The sequence below is a fragment of the Artemia franciscana genome, chromosome 17 (genome assembly GCF_032884065.1).
Source record: "Artemia franciscana chromosome 17, ASM3288406v1, whole genome shotgun sequence".
NCBI lineage: Eukaryota > Metazoa > Arthropoda > Branchiopoda > Anostraca > Artemiidae > Artemia > Artemia franciscana.
Window position 1 is genome coordinate 4,006,404 of NC_088879.1, and position 23,428 is coordinate 4,029,831.

At 35.4% G+C, this 23,428-nt stretch overlaps 1 protein-coding gene across 4 annotated transcripts in view; it reads left to right on the plus strand.

Annotated features, from left to right (window-relative positions):
- Window positions 1-428: 428 nt before the first annotated feature.
- The window catches only part of LOC136037704 (long-chain-fatty-acid--CoA ligase ACSBG2-like), a 115,388-nt gene continuing 92,388 nt past the window's right edge, over window positions 429-23,428 (plus strand). The window contains exons 1-2 of one of the 4 annotated variants that reach the window (XM_065720463.1): window positions 429-530; window positions 8,223-8,416. In XM_065720463.1, coding sequence (XP_065576535.1) covers window positions 8,229-8,416 — 188 coding nt within the window. In that variant the 5' untranslated portion in view covers window positions 429-530; window positions 8,223-8,228. Of the gene's footprint in view, window positions 531-8,222; window positions 8,417-14,590; window positions 14,730-19,905; window positions 19,978-22,385; window positions 22,404-23,428 lie in introns of those variants that run through there. The other 3 variants (XM_065720465.1, XM_065720466.1, XM_065720467.1) reach the window with 3 other exon arrangements.

Below are 23,428 nucleotides of genomic sequence, written 5' to 3' on the forward strand. Positions count from 1 at the left end.
TGATGCAGTTTACTACATTCTATTATTATTATGTATAATATATATATATATATATATATATATATATATATATATATATATATATATATATATATATATATATATATATATATATATATATATATATATATATATATATATATATATATATATATATTGTTATTATCTAATATGTTGAGATTTTTTCAAACGATGGAGTTTTTCGCAAATAAATCTTGGAATATAGTTAAATCATCAGCGGTAGTGGCGCTAATTTTATTTTTTTAATTACAATTGTTACCTTTTGCTTAATGATAGGTATTCGGTCAATGCTTCTTGATTAAAAGTTAACGCAGTGACCTCAACAATGTTTGATAATTGGATGACAAAAATAGTTGGGCGTACACCGATTGAATTAACTTTAGTGTAAGATTGAATCAAAAAATTAAGTATTTCAGGTTTGGTAAACTTGAGACAGAAGAAAACAGTCTTTCGTTGAACTTGTTTCAGAGAGCTTGTATCAGGTCGGTACGGGTTGGAGATTTTACTAGGTAAGAACGTAAATTTTTGCCTTTATGTATTTTTTCTCAGTTTGAACGCTGCTTATAAATAAAAATATACAAAATTTTGGGCTTTATTTTTAGTTGTTAATGGACTGTTCAAAAAAAATTAGTACTTTCGACTGGCTCTGTCAAAAATTGAATTTAAAGTATAAAAGTGACTCCTAAATTGATTTTGCACGTAAGTTAAACGAATGTACGTTATAATAAAACTAAAACAGTTTTGAAATTATTTCTTTATGCGTTGCACAACTACATGTCTTTAATAAAATTAGTTCAACAAAGTCCAAATAGTCAAAAAATAGTCCAAAGCTTACAAAGCCTCCTTTACAGGGGGGGGGAGTAAGCTCACACACTTTCAGGTATCAAAATACTTTTTTGTGCTCAGAAATGGAAGACAATTTGCCCTTTACTGTAGACATAACATAAAACCTTACCCGGTAAACACGATTTTTAAAGTCATTTTGAATAAAAGCAAAAATGTTTTATGCTTATAACATCTAAATTTCTGCACTAGGTTTTTTTAGAGGATACATGTAACCTTTTTCCATAAAACTTAATATTAATTATCAATTTACTACGTAAGTTCATAAAATTTCATTGTTTTTTTGTGAATCAGAACTATATTTGTGCATTAGTGTTTTTTAGAGGATAGTGTTTTTTTAGAGGAATTAATATCTAGTTTTAAAGAGCAAAGTTACATATGTAACTTTGCTGTTTAAAACTAGATATTAATTATCAATTTACTACATAAGTAAAGAAAATTTTATTATTTTCTATATATATCCCAACTATATATCTGCATTAATGTTTTTCTAGAGGATAAGCCTATGTGTAGCTTTATTCCTTAAAATTTGATATTGATTGTCAATTTGCTAAAAAAGTCTATAAAATGTTATCTTATTCTTTGTTGTTTCTTATGTATGAAATTTTTTTTATTTTTGACGTTATTACTTAGACCCCTGCCTTAAAATAAATATATTTTATCATCAAGGTACTTTGTCACCATTAAAAGAACTTTTTGACCAAGTTTAAGAACTTTTTTGCTAACCCAGTCAAAACTCTATTGGTATTTATTTTCAAACAGATTTCCTCGCTCTTGCATGCATTTATTTTTGAGTTGAATACGTTTTTGTGCATCTTTGTCACCTATTCCCGTCAAATTACTGTTCCTGAACAGCGTTACCATTGCTGCTTTTCCTCGATTTGCCATCTTCGAAATATGATTGCTAAATCTTCCGTTCGATGTTAGATGGAATCCTAAATATATTGCCTGAGACACAACCTTCACAGCTTCACCATTCAAATTAAAACTTTCTTCATTTTTATTTTCTGTTGATTGTCTACGGCAAAAAATCATCATCTCTGTCTTTTTTGTGTTAATTTCCAGTTTCTTTTCCTCTCAATATTCAGCTGTCAAATCTAACAGAGTTTGTAGCTCCGAACTGGATCTGACGAACAAGGCAATATCGTCGGCAAATAATAGTAATAATAATACTTTATTTCCAAGGTGTAGAACTGGCGCCCACCTTTTTTCAAGATATTCGGCAAGATCATTTAAAAAATAGCAAAAAGTTTCGGCGATAGGGTACTACCCTGTTTTTTTTTTTTTTTTTTTTTTTTTTTTTTTTTTTTTTTTTTTTAACTCTAGATAAACCGCTTCCTGCTATCTTTACCACATTTCTGGTAAAACAATACATCGAAAGAAGAACCCTTAAAAAGGGTGGCGGAATTCCTGTTCCTAAAAGCGTTCTAAACAGAATTATGCGGTCAACGTTGTCAAATGCTCTACTAAAATCAAGAAAAGCCACGAACAACTTTCCGTTTCCCTTTCAATACTTACTAATTAATGCATTTAGAACAAACATTCGATCAGATGGTGAGTACCCTTTACGGAAACCGGCTTGCTCTTCTCTCAGAATTTACCTCTCATCCAGCCATAATTCCAGCCTTTTGTTTAAGATTTTGTCCTAAGTTTTTCCAAGACAGTTTCCTAAGCTGAATGGTTGGTAATTCTCGCACAAGCTTGCATCACCTTTCTTAAATAGGGGGATAACTACAGATATCTTCCAAGGATCAGGCCACTTTTTTTCTTTCGTAACCAAGCTATACAACCTCAGAAGCAGGGGTAATAAAACTACTTGTAGTACATTCAAAGCCTTTGCTGGAATTCCATCTGGTCCTGGCGGAGACCCACCACTAGTTTGTTTTATGGCATCTTTTACTTCTTCCCGCTGGATTTGGCGACAAAGGTGATAATCTTCTTCTAGTAGGGGGTATTCAGTGTAGTCACAAGAGTGGGTTCCGACTTCTTTTGCCAGTTTTTCGAAATCGGGTGGGGGCTGTCGTGTGCCAGATGCTGTACCTGCTTCTAGTTTCTCAAAGAAGGGGGGCCACTCGTCCTCCTGCGGAATACATTAGGGAGCAGTCATTTTTTTTATGAAACTCTTTTCCATAATTTGCGGGAATCGTTTGTCTTATAGAAATGCGCAAATTCATTTTGTTCCCGCCATCGAAACTCTAGTTTCTTCATTTTTATCATAAGTTTATATTCTTTTCTTTTACTTCTATAATGTTGGAGCAACTCAAGTTTTTCAGTTTCCTTTTTGGATTTTTTAACATATTCTAGCATGTGATTTAATTTTTCTTTTTCCTGTTCACATTCATTGTTGGAAAACATGCTTTTTTTGTTGCCCTTTTTTTGTATCTTTTCAAGTAAAGGACTCTGTATCAGCTCAGCAAATTTTGAAAAAACTTCATTTACATTTCCCGTATTTTCCTCAATCTCACATGCTAGGGCATTCAACTGTTGTAACATCGGCTCCGAGCAAAAATAATATTTTATTCGGGTCATATTTTTCTCCACCCACTCACATAGTATTCTTGATTTTACCAAGCCAGTTCTACTCATTCCTATTCCAAATGTCTGATGCTTTAGTTTTTCTCTTTTCCGCTGATTTTTACCAATATTTGTCGACTTAAAACAAAAAAAGGTAATGGAAAATGGTCAGACCCAGCAAAATGCACTACCTCGAGGTTTAGGGATTCAGGTGCGAGCCTACTGTCCACCAAAACATAATCAATAACACTAAAATTCATTCCGGAAATGCAAGTAATCTCACCGCGTCAGGTATCATTTCCAAACCTTCCATTTCCAATGATTAGACCAAATTCTCCGCAAATCCCCAACAACTTCCTTCACCATTGGTTTATTCCACCGAGAAAATTTCTTGCGGATCAACAGGGGTGAACAATTTTTCATATTGCACTTTCATTTGAAAAAATAGCTTAATTTCTGATTGTTATTATGATCAGGCCGTTAATCAGAGCCAGCAAAAGTGTATTTTTCAGCAAAGCTTTTTTCGGGGGGAGGGGGACAAAAGAAACTTTAAAAAACGTATCAAAAATATGAAGTTGATATCTATTCCCTTATGATTTCTGGGAATATTTTTTGTCTACACTGTTCTTGTGAAAGTAAAGAGTAACATTAATTCCCAAAATGAGTAGAATTTATAAGCAAAGAGCCAATTGCAAATCCAACATAAAACAAGCTTTTCTATTAAAAAACGCATGTGTACACAGTTGGGGCAATAAAATTGCTTCAAAGGCTCTGGAGGCTGGGCAATTCTGAAGGTATATTTATTTGGTATTTTCACTATTTGGAACAAAAACTATTTTAAATTTCGACCAAAATCCGTTGGGGCGTGGTTACCAAAAAGGGCAGGGAGGAGGAATGGGTGTCCTCCAATCACTATTGGGTCTTAAAAAGATTACTGGTTTATTATTAAATTATGTAATTATAAATCATAATTTTAGTTTAATTATTTAATTATTAATGTTTAATTAGTCTTTTAATTATTAATTAGTTAATAACGCTTGTCAAATAGTTCGTGGTAACAAACTGTAGTAAGGAGCGAACCGGCTCAATAGGAACCGAAACTCTAAAATACGGAGTGTTGATTCCAATATATACATCAAAAGAATTCCAATTTTATGCCTATTTTACATATGTAAGTTTCATCAAATTTAGTTGCACCCATCAAAAGTTACGAGCCTGAGAAAATTCGCCTTATTTTAGAAAATAGGGAGAAACACCCCCTAAAAGTCAGGGAATCATAATGAAAAATCACCCCGTCAGATTCAGTGTATCAGAGAACTCTACTGTAAAAGTTTCAATATCCTATCTTCAAAAATGTGGAATTCTGTATTTTTGCTAGAAGAAAGATCACGGATGCGTGTTTATTTATTTTTTGTTTTGTTTTCTCCCCTGGGGTGATCGTGTTAATCCAGCGTTCCTATATTGTCATGAGAGGGCTCATTCTAACGGAAATAAATAGTTCTAGTGCCCTTTTAAAGTTACAAAATTGGAGGGCAACTAGGCCCCCTCCCACGCTCGTTTTTTCCCAAAGTCGTCGGATCAAAGTTTCAAGATAACCATTTTGTTCGAAATAATCGAAAAATCTAGTAACTATGTCTTTGAGGATGACTTAATACCCCACAGTCCCCAAGGGAGGCTGCAAGCTATGAACTTTGCCCGTTGTTTACATATAGTATTGGTTATTGGGAAGTATACAGACGATTTCGGGGAAGGTGTCTTTGATGGTAGGGTGGGGGGTTTGGGGGGAGGGGGTTACGTGAAATAATCTTTCCATGGAACAATTTATCGTAGGGGAGGAGAATTTCCAAGAAGGGGGTGCTGGATTCCCTAGCATTATTTAAAAAAATAATGAGAAATTAAATTAAAAAACGCAAGTTTTTCAACTGAAAGTAAGGATTAGCATTAAAACTTAAAACGAACAGAAATTATTTCGTATATGAGGAGTTTCGTCACCTCCTCAAAACCTCGTTCTTTACGGTCAAGTGTTTTTAGTAATCTAAATAAAGCTATTTGTTCTAATTAATCGGCCTTTGTGATTCAGAGGTCATTTTTAAAGAGTTGGGACAAAATAAAACTTTAGAGTAGAGAGCGAGGTAATGACGAGGGGGCAAACCGCCTCATATACGTAATAAAATGTACGAATATAGAAGTTCGTTATGTAAGTAAATTTGTAAGCTTCTTATATTTATTACTAATCAAAACTTTTGTAAATAAAACGATGAGTTATAGTGGCCTTTTCATGTGACCAGGACAATTGAAGGGCAACTAGGCCTCCTCCCCGCCCCTTTTTTCCTCACAACCGTCTGATCAAAACTTTGAGGAAGTCATTTAGCAAAAAAAGTAAACTTATTAACCAAATTTCGTTTTAATTATTCATTTACGTTGAGCCAGAATCAAAACCATCATTAGTTCAAAAAACTTTCAGAAATTAAATAACAAAAATATGTTTTTTTAACTGAAAGTAAGGAGCGACATTAAAACTTAAAACGAACGAAATTATTCCGAATGTGAAAGGGGCTGTCCCCTCCATGACGCTCCGCTCCTTACGCTGAAGTGTTTTACTGTTTTAAGAAGTAGATTTGCGAGAAAGGGTCAAACCTTAGCGTAAACAGTGGAGCGTTGAGAAGGGGGCAGCCCCATTTATATACGGAATAATTTCTGTTAGTTTTAAGTTTTAATGTCCCTGCTTACTTACAATGAAAAAAACTTGTTTTTTTATTTAATCGTCATACAGGCTCTATGGTCAGTCATATCAATTATTATTATTATCAATTATTTTTTTTATTCACTATAAAATTATTAATTATTATTAATAATTATAATTTGATTATTTAATCATTATTATTTAATTAGTCTTTTAATTATTTATAAGTTACCAACGCTTGTCGTCATACAGGCTCTATGTTTTGGTTTATCAATTATTTTTTAATTTATTATTAAAATTATGTAATTTTTATTAGTAATCTAATATAATCATTAAATCGTTATTATTTAATTAGTCTTTTAATTATTAATTAATTAACATCGCTTTTCGTTATGCAGGCTCTATGGTCATTATATCTACATTTGATGCACTTTGTTTGCAGGTTTTCTTGCAGTTTTTTTTTTTAAGTGTTGATTATCCGAGCCTAATATATCTCTTTTTATGAGTCGACAGAGAGTTATTGAAGGATGCCATGCTAAATATTGGCCTTCCCCATTCATTTGTTAGATTGATAGTGAGCATGTATACTTGTGTGAGTGGAATCATTCAAGTTGGTAATAGGTTTTCGAAGCTTTTTGATATTAAGCGGGGAGTAAAACAGGGCAGCACCCTTTCACCTAAGTTGTTTAATATTTTTATTAATGATGTTGTTAATTTTCTAGAGAATAGATGGGCTCCGAAAGTTAGCCTAGGGACTCAAGAACTATCTCTCTTAGTATTTGCAGATGATATTGCTTTGGTGGCTAATAAACCGCAAGATCTACAGACTCTTTTGAATCTCATAGAAGAATATTTGCATATAAAAAAGTTAAGGCTGAATACTGAAAAGAGCGAAGTTGTTATTTTTAAAAAAAGGAAGGTTGGGGACGATGAAAAATATACGTTTAAATTTAATAATAAGGAACTATTTATAAGTAAAAGAATAAAATATTTAGGCTTTATCTTATCGGAAAATGGAAGCCTAAGGAGTCATGTTGATGAAATAATTAAGAGAGGTAGGGTGGCCATGTCAGCTATATTTAGAAACCCGACGATAATGGGGATCAAAAACCTAAAAATGCATAAAAGAATATTTAACACAAAAATTTTACCCGTAATAGAATATGGAGCAGAGATATGGGGTGGAGAAACGGTGCAGCAACTGGAGTCCCTTCAGCTCCAGTATTATAAAAGAGTGTTTGGTTTACATCAGACAACTCATTCACAGATTCTGAAAGGTGATATGGGCCTGTTTTCTTTAAAGCTACGTAGGTATATTTTAATGCTTAGATTCTGGTTGAAGTTAACTAAGAGTAATGAAGATAGACTAGTAAGAGTGGCATATGAAGAGATGTTGAAATGTGGTTTAAAAACCTCGTGGCCATCCCAAATTAAATCATTACTAGAAAAAGTAGGAATGCCTTATTTATGGAATAATGGTCTTTGCTCTCGCGATGTACCAGCAAATTTAGAAAGCCAGGTACGATTTATATTAGAGAGTCAGGAAATTCAGCATTGGCAAGGGCTGGTTCTTGATTCTACAACCCTACAACATTATAATCAGGCAAAACCTAGTTTTGGGGAGGAAGTTTATTTTAAACTTAATTTACCGGCTATGATTCTACGTCGTTGGATTCAGCTTAGGGCAAATTGTCTTCCAATCCAGAACAGGCAAAAAACGTTCGACAAAAATAAAATAATAGTTGGTCCTGATAGGCGGTATCTTTGTCCTCTTTGTAAAGATGATGATGAAGACTTGGATCATTTTCTCCGGAAATGCCCGGTGCTCTTGGATTTACGGGAAATTTATTTGCATGGGATTAATTTGATGCTTCCGGGTATTCTACAAAATAGTAACCCAACCACAATATTTCGAGTGGGAGTATATATAGAAAAATCTTTAATAAGAAGAAAAAGTTTTATATGATTAATTTCTTTTGTAGTTAGATTAGGTACTTTTTGCGTTGAATTCTGTTTTTTTTTTGTGCGTGTTCGTACTGTTGTTAATTTCCTTGCTTGTCTGTTATTTATTTATATTTTGTGTGTATATGGCCCACGGGTTTTTGAAATACACTTATCTATCTATCTATCTATCTATCTCTTTTTATGCTCCATATTGCAGCGCAAAATGCCTACCCGTAGCTCTACGACGGCTGATCAAACTCCAATCCTTTCTGGGACTCGGATAGCCATCGCAGTTGAGTACCCTTACGAACATGTGGCAAGGAAGGTTCCTAAGAAAAGCAACGGAGGCACAGATGAAAGTCTTAGCAAAGGTTTAATAGAAAACTTTAAGTCACAGATTCTTCTAACTGGGTAAGTTTGTGTAAAATAGGGAAGAAAAAGAGTCATTCTGACTTTATTCTATAGTATAACTTGGAGTTCCCGGGCAACTTAACCCTGTGAAACTCATCCCATCTAAATGAAACCTCGTGAAATTCAACCCCCGTTTAACTGAGCCCCTGCTAAGCCACACTCGTCCAAGTCAACACCCGTTTAACTAAGCCTCTATTTACCTCAACCCCATTCAACTCAGCCACCTTGCAATGCAGTCCTTAGGTTAGGTTCAGCTGCCTAAACGGGGTTTTGTTGAACGAGGATTGAGTTGCATGGGGTTGAATTATATTATAGTTGAGTATAACAGTGGTTGATTGGCCTGGGAGTTGATTTCAATGAGAGTTGAATTGCACTGATGTTGAATTGAATAAGGGTTGAATTATGTAGGTATTGAGTTCAATGGGGGCTGAGTCGTCCGGGGGTTGGGTTGAATGGGAGTTAATTGAACGAAGGTTGAGTTACGTAGGGTTAAGCTGTACGGGAACCGAATTCAACGGGGGCTCAGATGAAGAAGAGTTCTTTTGAATGAGGGCTCCGTTAAATCAATTCAGTTGAAGGGGGTTCAGTTACAAGCACATCATAGTTTGGAATTCTTTCAAGTTGAAATTGTTAAACTTTCTGAGCGATATAGTTTGAGCGTCCTTCTGCAATATTGTTCAGTTCAAACTTTGAGGCTTGGCCTACTTAATAGAATAGTTTCATTAGTTCTTTTTGAAAACTCTTTCCAAGCAACATTGGGTAAAAAAGTATTTTGTCGGTAATAACAGGCCTTGTATTGTTTTCCATACAAGATTTTTCTGACGCCTTCATTCTGTGTTTTTTCTGTTTTTCACTTTTTTTAAAATAAGTTTGTCGTTAATAATTTTGTTAATAATTGCCACCCTTGTCACATTGCCCTCCCCCCTAGATTTTGCTCTGAATCTGCTTTTGTTTTACTGCAGGATAGTTAATGACAATACTGGAAGTAAACTTCAACAGAAACCTAGAAGGGAGAGTTGTTTTTAAAAACATACACACACAAAAACGATGTTATACGTTAAATCCATAAATCTTGAGTGTTCAAGCTTCTTAAAAAGAAAATTCCCGGATTTTTCCGGTAATTTCTTACGGATTTTTCTCGAAAATTATTGGAAACTCAGACTTTCTTGGACAACTCAATGTTTGACAATGCAAAAAGTGAATGGCTTCGGTGCAGAAGTTGTTATAGAGCAAATCTCTAACAGTGATTTCACGCTACTACGTAGCCCTTATGTGTTGGCATAACTAGTATGTTATGACTAAAATCTTACACAACAAATTTAGTCCGTAACAAAGGCAGTTCCAAGTAGACTCGACCTGCAGTTCCGGCAGGTTATGGAAAAGTTAACTTAGAAGCAGCAAGATGAAATTTCTGGATGGAAAATTAATAAATTTTGAAAATAATTTAATTTTTAATAAAAAAATAAAAAAAAAATAATAATAAAATTATATAATAATGTTATTTTTATTATGATATTATTAATATATATTATATGCTGTATACGATATATTATAATGTAATGATATTTTAATTATAAATTTAATAATAATATTATTAATACTATAATAATAAAAATAAAATGAGTAAATTTGATACTTGTGTATTATTTAGAAACCACTCAATAAGTGAAATTAGGCTCTTTTCTTGAAACAAACTACGATGCAGGTACATTTTATGAGATAATCCGGTTTTATAGCCACAAAGACAAAACTCAAAGACAAAAAGTTAGGTTAGAACTCTATGTTGTAATTTTACAGTGTTCCTAATAAAGTTTTATATTTTCATCATATTTTGTTTTATTTCATTAGTTTTATCAAAAGTTTGGGCTATATATTTGCTCATTAGAGGGAGGGGGGTACATTGCAACAAATACCTAACTTAACCTAACTTAACCACCTTTATATACAAAAATTTAATGTACCTGCATCATAGTTTGTTTCACGAACGAACCTAACTTCACTTATTGACTGTGTTCTGAATAATACACAAGTACCGTAAATTTACCCGAGAAATCTTTCACTTCTTGATCAGAGCTTGAATATCCGTCCCCATTCCACATTTTCAACTTTTGAATACGAGTATTGTGATGATTTTATAGGAAGATACTGTGGTTTTATGGATCTTTGCGTTGGATTGATCTGAAAGTACTTGTTTAATCGTGAAAGGTATACTAAACCCATTGCAACTTCGTATCTTTAGCATAGAAAATTCCATGCGAGGCGCGAAAACCTCTTTAGACCAAACTCGTCTAGTGGGAGGAGGCTCGAATCTTCTAGCAATTTTTTCGGATAGGCTCAAAACTTTCATTTACACGAGCTGTTACTTAATTACTTTGCTACTAGATTTGCAAACTGAAAACGTACTGGGTAGATTATTTGTTGTACGAAGCCCTTTACACTCAATCAATCAATAATTTTATTGACCATATAAAATGACACGAAAGGGCCCATATGGAGTAAAGGAAAAAAAGAGAAGAGAACGGGTGGCTACGGCCTTGAGATGAAACAAATTCGACACGTCGTTGGTCCACAGCTACAAATGGATCAGTAACACCATATAGTTGCGTACCTTTGCGGTTACGAGCCCAAAGAGGAAAACTTAGAAGATACTTTTCATACTTGTAATATAGCTTACGGATTGTCCGTAAATCAGTAATGGTAAATAGCTTCCAAAAAGGAGCTAGGGCTAGGACATAAGGGATTGTGTAAGCGTTATAGAGTCTAGCCAGAACATTCTTACTGTAACGTGTTTTAGCATTAACTAGTAGTCATTAAGCTGTACTAACCTTCGTGCTGAAATGCCCAAGTAGCCCTGCACACGTACTTTTCAGGTCAGTACCAAGGGGTAAACCCTGATAAGTTAGGAATGTCGAAAGTTCGATATCAGAATCACCCAAAGTGACTGTGGTACTATCAGAACCGGATCGTTTAGAATTGAACTTATTACATTCACTCTTACTCGGATTGAATTTTAGACCATTATTGTTATACTCTTCACTTAAACTTGCAAAATTCTTCTCTATTACAGACAGGGTTCTACTCAAATTAAGAATATCGTCAGCATAATTCAAAAGCGGTAGGTCAAAGCCACGAAAAATAAAGCTCATTTCAACTTTCTTCTGAGCATCGATAATACTGTTGTTAAATAGAGGTGGCGAGGTAATAGCACCTTGTCGAATACCTTGTCGAATGTACGGGAATGGACCTGTCAATTAAATCAGAGCTTTTACCAGAAAGTGACTTAACCTTTACATTTAATCTCCTATATATGTTTCGAAGGTAGTAGGGTAGCCTTCGAAGGGTGGCTTTTGACGCTGTCAACGATGAACAGTGAACGCCTATTTTCTTTAATTGCGCCCTAAAGCAAGACACTATTCTATGCCAGTGACTACTTTGACGTTACCTACACTCATTTGTGTAACATTGGAGCAGCTCCTGGTTGTAATTAATTTAAAAAAAACAAGTTTTCTTAACTGAAAGTAAGGAGCAACATTAAAACTTAGAACGAACAGAAATTACTCCATATATGGAAGGGGCTTTTCCTCCACGACGCCCCGCTCTCTACGCTAAAGTTTGACTCTTTCTCTTAACTCTACTTTTTAAAACAGTAAAAACTTCAGCGTGAAGAGCGGGGCGTTGAAGAGGAAAAGCCCCTTTCATTCTCTTCACGGAGTAATTTCTGTTCGTTCTAAGTTTTAATGTCGCTCCTTACTTTCAGTTAAAAAAAACTTGATTTTTGTATTTAATTCCTGAACGTTTTTGAATTACTGCATGTTTTGATTTTGGCACTCTGCACATAAATAATTAAAAATAAATTTGTATATTAATTTTTTTTGGCTAAATTTTTTTCTCATAGTTTTAATCGGAAGATTTTGAGAAAAAAGGAGCGGGGGAGGAAGCCTAGTTGCCCTCCAATTTTTTGATTACTTAAAAAGGCAACTAGAACTTTTAATTTTTTATGAACGTTTTCATTAGTAAAAAATATTTGTAACTTACGAATTAACTTACGTAGCGAGCTTCTATATTCGTATGTTTTTATTGCGTATATGAGGGAGTTCATTCCCTCGTCAATACCTCACTCTTCACATTAAAGCTTGAATTGTGTCCCAATTCTTTAAGAATGATCCATAAATCACAGAAGCCGTAGAATAAATTGTTGAAATTACTAAAAATACTTTAGCGTAAAGAGCGAGGTAGTACGAAGACGTGAATCCCTCATATGCGTAATAATTTATGTTCGTTTTAGGTTTTAATGCTGCTCCTAACTTTCAGTTGAAAAAACTTTTCATATTTATTTTTCATTGTTTTTTTAATAATGCTAGAAAATCCTGCGCCCCCTTCATTAAAATTCTCTTCCCCATGACAAATTCCTCCATGGAAAGATCCTCCGACGTAACCCCCCTTCAATTTCTCCCCCCCAAACCAAAAAAAATCCCCTGAAAACGTCTGTACACTTCCCAATAACCATTACTAGATGTAAACACTGGCCAAAGTTTGTAACATGAGGAAGTAGCCTACGTTTGTTGACTGTGGGGAAGTTTGTCGTCCCTAAAGACATATTTATTAGGTTTTTCGACTATGGTGAATAAAATGGCTATCTTAGAATTTTGTTCCGGTGACTTAGGAGAAAAAATGAGTGTGGGATGGGGCCTAGGTGCCCTCCAATTTTTTTGTCACTTAAAAAGGGTATTTTAACTAGAGCTTTTAATTCCCGTTAGAATGAGCCTGCAACATTCTAGGACCATTGGGTCGATACACTCATTCCTGGGGAAAAAAAACAACGACAAATAAAAAACAACAAATAAACACGCATCCGAAATTGGTCTTCTGGTGAATATCCAGATTTTTATAGATAGGAGCTTGAAACTTTTACAGTGGTGTTCTTTGATAGGCTGAATGCGATGGTGTGATTTTCGTTAAGATTCTATGACTTTTAGGGGGTGTTTTCCCCTGGTTTTTAAAATGAGGTAAATGTTCTCAGACTCGTAACTTTTGATGGTAAAACTAAACTTGATGAAATTTATATGTTTAAAATCAGCCTTAAAATACGATTCTTTTGATGTAAATATTGGTATCAAAATTCTATTTTCTAGAGTTTCGGTTACTGTTGAGCCGGGTCGCTCCTTACTACAGTTCTTTACCACGAACTGTTTCACTCTAAATTAGAGCCAATTTTTGTTATTATGCAAGGTAATTCCAGATTTGTACAGCTGAAAACGATAAGAGACCCCAACCGACTCACAACAAGTACCCTCTTGGCTGTGGTAATACGGAAAGCGTTAAGTGAGATATTAGTAAAAAAAAATGAGTTATACATTGAATCTACTAGAATCCTAGCCGAATTTCGTCCAGGCCGAGTGGTCGGCACGCTAGATTTGGAGTCAGCTGTCCGAAGGGCGGGGTTTCCATTCCTAGTGTGGCTGGCTATTTGGTTTGGGACGAGGATCATTGACGTGACTCTGTAAGCTCAGGCAGGGTCAACCCAGCTCTAAATGAGCACCTGAAAAAATCTTGGGAAGGTAAGCAGGGAGGGGGGCGAAAGCACAGGATGGCTGGCACCCAAACCCCCTTCATTTCCATTTTTTGGATGAAGGGCCTTTAAACGGAGATCAGCACGACCGGTTTGGACTTCATGGGTATAGTGTCTTATCCTTTACCTTTTTTTTTCCTCTACTAAAATTAGATACGCCCCATTGATTGATTTAATCAGATTGCACATACCCCCTTTTGTTCTTGTGATAGTCTTGATTTTATAATTCATTCAAAACGCGTTATAACGAAATTTCGACATTTTTTAGACCAAAAAGCGTTAAAAGCACGACCCCTCCACAGCCACGAAGATTGTCATATAAAGGCAACCTTGAGATGGCTAGAAAGGCACGATTGGAGCTGGAGAGAAATACGGAGACAGATTTTCCAAAATAGTCTTTTTGCTTCTCCTGAACATTTTGGAAAATGTCGACTTTCGTATTTCCTCAGCCGATAGTTCATACGCGCAAAAAGTTCATTCATTAGACAGTTTGTACTTGAGTGATATCACGCATTCTTGCACACCTTAAATAGGAGCAATTTCATTGAAGTACAGTGACGTAGACTTAAAAACCACAAATTGGTGGGACATGGTGGCTGGAGGCCTTCACTGAAGAATCTTACGATACTAAAACAGGTTTAGCAATTGTGGCGAACGGTTAGATCCGTAATTTTTGAAATATCTGAAAACCTACTTTTGCCAGTGTTAAGGATAGGCCTTTTGATACCAACAAAGAGTTTAAAGGTAACTAAAATTAGTTTTTTAAGGTTTTACTTGATAATTATATTTATTATTTAAAACAGAATATTATAGTATAAAAATAGGAAATCTCTAGAATAGGGCCTTCAGAAAGAACCTTGCAAGAACAAAAAGAGCGACTTTTTTATTGCTAATTTTATACTCATATAGGCTAGTTTCATTCACGTTTTTGATAGTTCATCCCCAGCCCCCCTCTAATGCTCTCATATAGCCCTAGAGTATTTAAAGAAACTAATTAAAAAAAATATAGATTTCTTACTGTGTAAAATTGTAAAAAACATCAACGAATTATTTTTCATTGTTTTTCCCCTTTTTACATGTTTTTGAATCACTTCTCATCATTTATTATATTACTTTTTTCTACACAGCTTAAGGCTATGCAAGACCGCTGGAGGGGGGACTGGAGGGGGAAGAAATGTCAAAACCTGTACCGAACCATGAAGATAAGTTTAAAATTTGCAATCTAAAAATATGTCTCTTTTAGTTCTAGCATGGGTCCTTCTGAAGCCTTTCTTTATCATAAGATAGGAAAATGGTAAAATTCTAGACGAGCTATTTTGCTGTTTTGGAAGGGCGTTAGGTTACGAACATGGTACTTTCATGGATGGATTCACAGACCAAAGAATGTCCTGGGAATGCATTTTGAGGGTTAAACCTACCATAGTTCTTATTATTGACTTACTGATAAAGTGAACATACCAAAAAGGTGCCTTTTTTATGCTCTTTACGAATATAATAATCGCTTCTATCGCAAATTCAAATTTAAGCCCTTTTCGAGTTCTTAAAAATGACGAATTTTCAATTAAAGTATGAGTTATCGGTCCTTTTTTGAGAAAATAACACTAGGTTTTCTCATCACCGTTTTCTCGGTAGTTTTCGACAGAATAATCCTGCATTTCCTCGGTGCCAAAATTATTTATAGTTAGGTTAGGTTGGGTTAAGTTGGGTTAGGTCAAAAAGTGCTTAAATTTGAATTTGTGATAGAAGCGATTGTTATATTCATAAAGAGCATAAAAAAGGCATCGATGGTATGTTCACTTCATCGGTAAGTCAATTGTATGAACTGTGATACGTTTACCTTTTGAGGTACCAATCTCCACTCTTTCTCCCTCTAGAGGGCACTGACCCTTGAAATTTTTGCTTTATAAAGGCCTTTAAATTTTTGCTTTATAAATTTACCTTTAGATATGTTTAGATTTGTGGGTGTGTTTTTTTTTTCGTCTTTTTTCTTCTTTTCTTCTTTTTTTTCTATCTCCCTGGATTCCTGACCATAAAGCCTTGTCAAGAGCTTGTGTAGATTAACTTTAATTACCTTAATCCGCTGCTCTGAGCGGGCTTAGGATTTCCGTCCTTGTAAATGTTCCGTAATGACTCCTGTAGGACTTATTTTTGGTAAGATAACTTAGAAATAGACATAGCCTACCTTTAAAATCCTAATTTCATCCCGAGTCTGCGTAGTTAATGAACATTACCCCCAGTCTCCCCCTAACACGGAAATATATACCGTAAATTGTACATACGCAATGGATTTTCCATTATTTTGACAAACTGTTAATTCAATTTGATGAAATAGTGACAAATAGTGACAGGGAAAATTCTGTGCATTTATACAATTCAAGCCATATATTTGGACTTTAGGGGGCTTGGGGGTTAAGTTAATTTTTGATGCCAATCAGTGTCATATTTGGATTCTAAATAGAATTCTGATTCCAAAGGTTTGTCTATTTCTTAGCTATCTCTATGTTACGTTAATCGGAAACTTTACCTAATTTTCGTGTCTGGTTGCTTATTACTTCCTGGTTGAGAATACAGTGACCTCCCAGTTGAGCACGAACTCTTGATGTAGGCAATAAATTTTGCACTTATGTGTGTGAGTTCACGATTCAATCTATCTTTATATTCTCCATTCAATTCTCTTTCCAAGTATATTAATCTTTGCCGTCACAATCACATACTACCCCCATCATTATTGGGGGCCAGAAATAGCCTAGGCTATGTACAGAAGTTGTATGATTTTGTGGATTTACCATTATCTTTACGGTACTTCTGTATTATAGCGACTTCGATCAAGAAGTTTGCTCTGTCTATCTGAGAAAAACTGGTTTGACTATCTGCAATCGGTTATAATTAGCTTTGCCTCAATAAGAAAAACTACGATGCTAGTATATTTTAAATAAATATTTAATATATAGAGGTGGTTAGGATTGGTTAGAAATTTCATATAATGCGTTCTGGGCGGCCAGCTTTCCATAATTTTCTTCTGTAGCTTCCATTATTTCGTTACTAAAGTATTACATTTTCATTATAATTTCGGCATATTTCCCTAAGGTTAACCTAACTTCACTTCTTGAGTGGGGTCGTTATAATACTTCAGTACCTCTTTTACGCTTATTTTTCATCATTCTAGTCAACAGCTGGCTTACAATTTCAAATAGGCTAGAATACTTGATAAAAAAAATACACAGATCCAAAACCTTTTTTATAGCCCAAGGCTATATATGGCCCCATTAAGTGGGGAGGAACAGGGCACAATTGTGGTGGCAATAATTGTTGTATTTGGAAAAGCATTGTACGAAGGATCTAATGATATATTTTTTTTTCGATCCTATGAGGAAGCTTAACTAGCTTATTATTTTTACCAATTGATTAACATTTTTTTTTTTTTTTAATGTCTTTGTGCTGTTGCATCGATGATTTCTCTTTTCGTTGTAAATTAATTGCGTCTCTATTCTTCTGTAATTTTTTTTTACATTTCACTGACAAAGTTATCACTGATAGAGTTATTTTTCTTTGATAGCTTGACAGGGTCGTTACTAGCCAAAATGCTTGGGTGGGAGGGCAAGAGATTTTACCGACTGACTGGTTTTTTTTTACCAACAGTTTCTTTTTTAACAATAATTAGCATAATGTTCTTTTCGAATACAACACGTAATATCAGTGCACGAGTCGGTAAAACCGAAACTGAAAACTGCGCTTACCGACCAAGTTTAAGATTCCTGTAGATGTCAATATTTTCGTGGTCTTTATTTAACCGAACAACTAATTTTGGGGGCGTCGGAAAAATCGTCGCGCCACAATTTTGACGACTTATTTTTTTACCAAGTGCCCTAAAATATTCCCCCCATACATGATGGTCCTGTAGCTTGTACATCTTGCCTAATAGCCTAATTTATAGTTGTAATCTAGATGGGCTGTAATCTGGATTTCCCTCTCTTATTAGTGTGAAACAAGGTAAATAACAGTTGGTCTTGTGTGATTGGTGATCTTGGTCCAAGATTCTATTTGTGAACTAATCACTATAATGATAAGATTACTTCGATACAACCAGGTTACACCAACAACACGGTCGAGGTGCACCCCCCCCCCCCCGCCAAAATAAAATTAACTTTTTATCCGCCCCTGATTACACCCAGAAACTTTCTATGCAATCGACTTTTAGAGTTTCTTCCAGTTCAACTGCATCCTCACCCCCTGGACTTTGTCTGGACATAGGCTTAAGCTATATCCAAGAGCTCACTGATTTTATTGTTGGTAGCAATTGATTTATAATGCCAAGCAATGCCGAAAAAGAATAGTTATTGGAAATAATGATTTTCAATCAGCCTTCTCAACCTTCTCAAGACCAGATCACAATTTGCGCTTTACTGAAAAATAAAAAACAAACAAACAAATGACCGTGGATTGTCAGGTAAATTGCCATATACTGACATTTTTTCGTTAAGGTTTTGATAATTTCTCTCTTATTAAAGTAAGAAAGGTGAAAACATTTCAAAAGTCAGTAAAGCGCAAATTCTGTTCTGGTTTTGAGAAGGCACAGGGTTATCAGCCCTACTCATTTTAATTTTCGCTCGTTTGGATTTTGACTCGGCTAATTATTGTAATTTCAGTTCGTTTTGTGTTTCATCTATTTATTCATAGGGATTTGTGGCAGTTTTACGCTTGGAAGATTATTTGACTTTATTTTTGCTCATTCTACACTGAGGGAGCTCTTAATTTTTCTTTGAAAAAATTGCCTTGTGGATTTTTTTTTAATTTATTACCATTAAAGTATAAATGAAACCCAAAACGAACATAATTTAGATAAGCAATCATAGCAAACAAGCACAGAATTCTAAGATTTCTGGTGGTTATGAGCTGCTCCTCCCACTGCCCCCCTCTGAATAGGAGTGCTATTCTCAAAAGGGGGGCTTTACAGCCCATATGCTAGCAAGTATAATTTAAGAGTATTACCATGACGATGGATGAAAATGGGGTTCTGGGTAAAAGTTCAAGGTAGTAAGTACCCCCTGACTAGCAAAACTGCTTAGGCGCGTAACTGTACTCAATTTGAGCCTCTTAGAATTGAATATATAGCCTGAATTAGGGTCCAGCCAGTTGTTCGCTTTTACAAAAACATCTTGGAGGCTTATCAGCCTTATCAAGATCTTTTGGGGCTCCTAAGCTATTTCTATTATGTGTACCCTTCAATACAGAAGATTATTATATTTAAATTCGATGTAAGCATATAATCCCGAATTCAGACTAGTTATCTAAGATAGTAGCAGTAAAAAATTATTTTAAGGATGGAGAAACCTTAAGAAATGCAGCAGAAAGGATCTCTGACAAGAACGAGCAGTAGGACGGACTTGGGCATCCGTGTTGGCCCTTAGCAGCCTTGGTTTGTCTCAGTTAGTATTAGCAGGATTGTCTCTCCAGTAGAATAAAATGTACAAAAACGTAGCCCGCTATCCTTAGAAAACAATTAACGGGCGTTGCGCTTTGTGATTTAAAAAAAAAATTATTTTTGGTATTTTCATTTCTTTGAAACAAAAAAAATACCCCTCCCCTAAATTTTAAAAAAATTCTTTTTGGCACCTTCATTTTTAGAAAAAATCAACCCCCCCATAATTTTCGTGAATTGGCTTCCCTTGTCCCTTTGAGTGATCCAGGAGTGTACATGTTTTATTGACGAGCAAGCAAAAATTTTCAGAGGAACTTCCTTGAATGGAGACATATTGTGTTCTAAGAATTCCATACTCAAATAGATATTTGTTTCTATGTTGAACCATTGTTAAATGGGTCCAATGTTCAATCTTCAGTACAGCATGTGCACATCTGGATATAACCTGTGCAGAGAGAAGTTCACGGAAAAATCACGCTGGGTAGTTACACACGTTTCTTTCTTAATAGAACTTTTTAGCTTCTGTTTTCTTAGTTATATGAGAGGCTCAATCTAGTTCACTTCACTCAAGTGGTAAATTGCACTTTCTCTTTATGTAAATGTTATACACTAGGGGTAATCGACCTGGCTTCCCAGTGACATGGGATTCTTTGATCTTTAATATGCGGCTTATGGGAAAATATTGGCTGAGATACGGGACCATTTTCATTGCAGTTAATGTAAAGCACACACTACTTGATAGCTACCCATAGGGTTTGGGGGGGGGAGAGCGTCACTCCGATTCTTCCTAAGTCTCGAACTTTTTACGATGCCTCCGATACTTTCTTATACTTTTCCTGTAATCTCCCATACTTTGGTCTTTTCCGAAATTGATACTAGCTGCAGTGAGCGGGAGAATACAATTATATGCGGAGCGATCACTTTGTCACTTGAAAAATGACACGAGAACAATCGATTTTTGCCTGGCTCTGGTTATTCTTAATTGTGATTTTGTTACCATAGATTGTTTGATCAAATTGTACTGTTGTTGCACTTGGTTACTTTATTTGCTTTCCTTCTTATTTCTTAAATAAAACAAACAATGGAAGAGAAGCGTGCGTAGCTGTGTTGGCCTCAGGTGACTTGGTGCTGCGGTGAGTTGTCAGTAATACTTGTAGTAGTAGTAGTAATGGCTCAGCCCTTAGGGCTCGACCCAAGGTCATATCCATATTCAGATTTTTTCTGGATAGAGGGGGGGATACCAAAAGATTTTTTCATGAAGGTCTGCTAAAAGAATTTTTTCCGGGGAGTGTAAGGTTTTTACCTGTGTTTTTAAGACCAGTTTACGAGTTTGAAAAATATGTCGGGGAAATGAGGCCCTTAAACCACCTTAATAGCCCCCTCCCCTGGATACGGCCCTTATTGAACCATCAGTTCTTTTTGTGAGCCACGCCTTTTCTCTCATAATATAGAGGAATCTAGGCTACGCAATTACCTCGGAGGTAAGGTAACTCCTACGCCTAATATTCAAACATAGGAGACCAGAGGAAAATAGTGGATTGCAGCACAACGGGGTGACAGGAGGGGGGACTAGTGAAGAAATACAAATTAGCTGCACATAGTTCAAAAATTTCTTCATTCTAACGATAAATAAATCAAAAGGAAGTACTGAGGGGTTACCCACTAAGGAATTATGTACACCAGGTGACGCGTGCCAAGCGTGGCAGAACTATACCAACAACGGTTTTTGGGGTTGTGCCAAGCGTGGAGAAGTATATCTTTAACTTTCTCTAGTTACTTATTTATCTGACAAATTTTAACCCGTCAATTTAATTGATAAATAGCAGGTTCGCCATCCATATTTTGACACTTTTCTAAGCAAGACAACTCTGCCGTGTCATAAATTTTGGGTGTTAACCTGGAGCTCACAAATTATGGAACAAAATTTTCTTGTGATCAAGGATTAGGATTCGGTTTGATAAAGGATGTTAACATCTATATTAATAATAATAATTTATCTATCACTCACTTTACAAAACAGAGGTTAAAGGGAGTAAAAACAAAAGAAAAACAGCAAAAGAACAACAAGAAACAAAGTTAATCACATACAGAAAAAAGATGGATAAGGCGATGAAAACACCCTAGCCTATAAGGCGCTTCAATAGCTAGCTTGGCAGATAATTTTTCGAAAACACCAGTAATATCTGTCGCACAATACTTTTTAATCAGTTTTGTATTCCGATAAGAACGAGACAGATATCAAAGAAATTTGCAGTACTGGTAATAGTTTATACGAATACGTTTTAGATTCCCGGGGAACAGAAGTGGCCGAATATCAGTACAGAAGAGTTGAATGTAAGCAGGAATGACCTGGTCTACATTTAATCTAGTACCTACGCTGGGGGGGGGGGCTTGGGTGTCCCCCAAATTCTAAACTTTCTTGAATTTCTGGACACCTCTGATTCAAATTACCTAATAAAATTTGTTTTTTTTTGTTATCATTGGTCCCCCGATTTTTTTTTCTATCGATCCCTCCCCCACCGAAAGAAATCGGTACTTGTAGGTTATTGGAAATACATTCAAGAACTATGCTTTGGTTCTATTTCAAAAAACCGGTTTCATAGCTGCAAAAACAAGCGATGGATGATACATGCATTGGACTTGAACAATTTGGGCTATGGGCCTGCACATTAGGAGTGGGGATGGGGGTTAGGTTAGGTTACGTTGGATTGGGTTTGCTTCACTTCTTGGGTGTGTTTCCAATAACCGACAAGTTCCAAAAAATCTTGTTTACGTGCCTGAAAAAAAACTTCGATTTGAAATAGCTGAATTTAAATTTGTTGACTGTATTTACGAGTGACAGTCAATATTTTGGCTCTTTGTATATTTTCTGTCAATGAGTTTGGCCTCACATTTGTTGACGTCAAATGGGTTGGCACATGACCCTTTGAGAAGTTATATTTTAATGAAATACTACGTTACTCTTTAGTCTAATTTAGTTCAAGTTCCGAGAATCCAAGGTAAGAAATTAAGGGATAGATAGGAATAGGGTTATCGTAAGGCACATATGCGAGAATTTGTCTTTGGGGTTGAGAAACTTGTCAAATATACAAGAACAAAATTATGTAGAATCAAGAAAAAATTATTAAATTTCACGGGGCTGGGTCCCTGTGCTCTTGCCTTGCGTATGCACTTGGGATTCACCCCCTTATAACTATTGAACCGGTTGTAGATTGGGACTATTTTATTTATCAAAGATAGCCTCACATTTGGAAGATTATTTCCTCCAAAATTTCTCGTCTCAATTGCCTGATTCCTCATTGTTCTAGCTAGAAGAGTTTAGAGGAGGGTAGGAAAGTTTCAAACCTCTCTAGAATATGTCATGGGAACATACTATGGACCCGGGCTGTGTAGTCGAATTGTTTTAAATCCAGGAACAGGAACAGCTGCTTTTCTTGTTTTAGTCAATCAATCAATCAATCAATTTATTAATACTAAAAGAAAAACTATTACAAAAGTAAATCAGTTAATAGGCCCAAGAAGCTTTGCTTGTAATGGGCCTATCAAAATTCTTGTCATTCGTGATTGTGCTCGAAATCAGAAGCAAAATTTAACCAGGAAAGCCGGGGTACTAATGGAGGGAGGAGGCTAGACTTTGTTTTAAAGAGGTAGAAAACAATTACGATTAGAGTGATTAAGAAAACCAAACAAGGTTGATGTTTAGCCTATGAAAAACAGGAAGATCAAACCCCCTTTACCAAACCGTCCTCAGCGCTTAAAAGCAAAACAAGGAAGGACAAAATGTAGCCTATATAGAAAAGAAAAAAGCTATGCCTCTGAAGGTCTAAACTGAACAAAATACTTACTTTTTTCTTTCATATATACCTTTTTCCCGCTGAGGACGGCTTGGCGGAGCTCTTTGTCAAAATATCTGCTATGTCTTCATTTCCCGCTAGCTGAAAATCACCCTAGTTTGGTTTCCTTAAGTTCTTTTAGTTTTTTCTTTGGTTTGGTTTGGTTTCCTCAAGTTCTTTTAGTTTTTTCT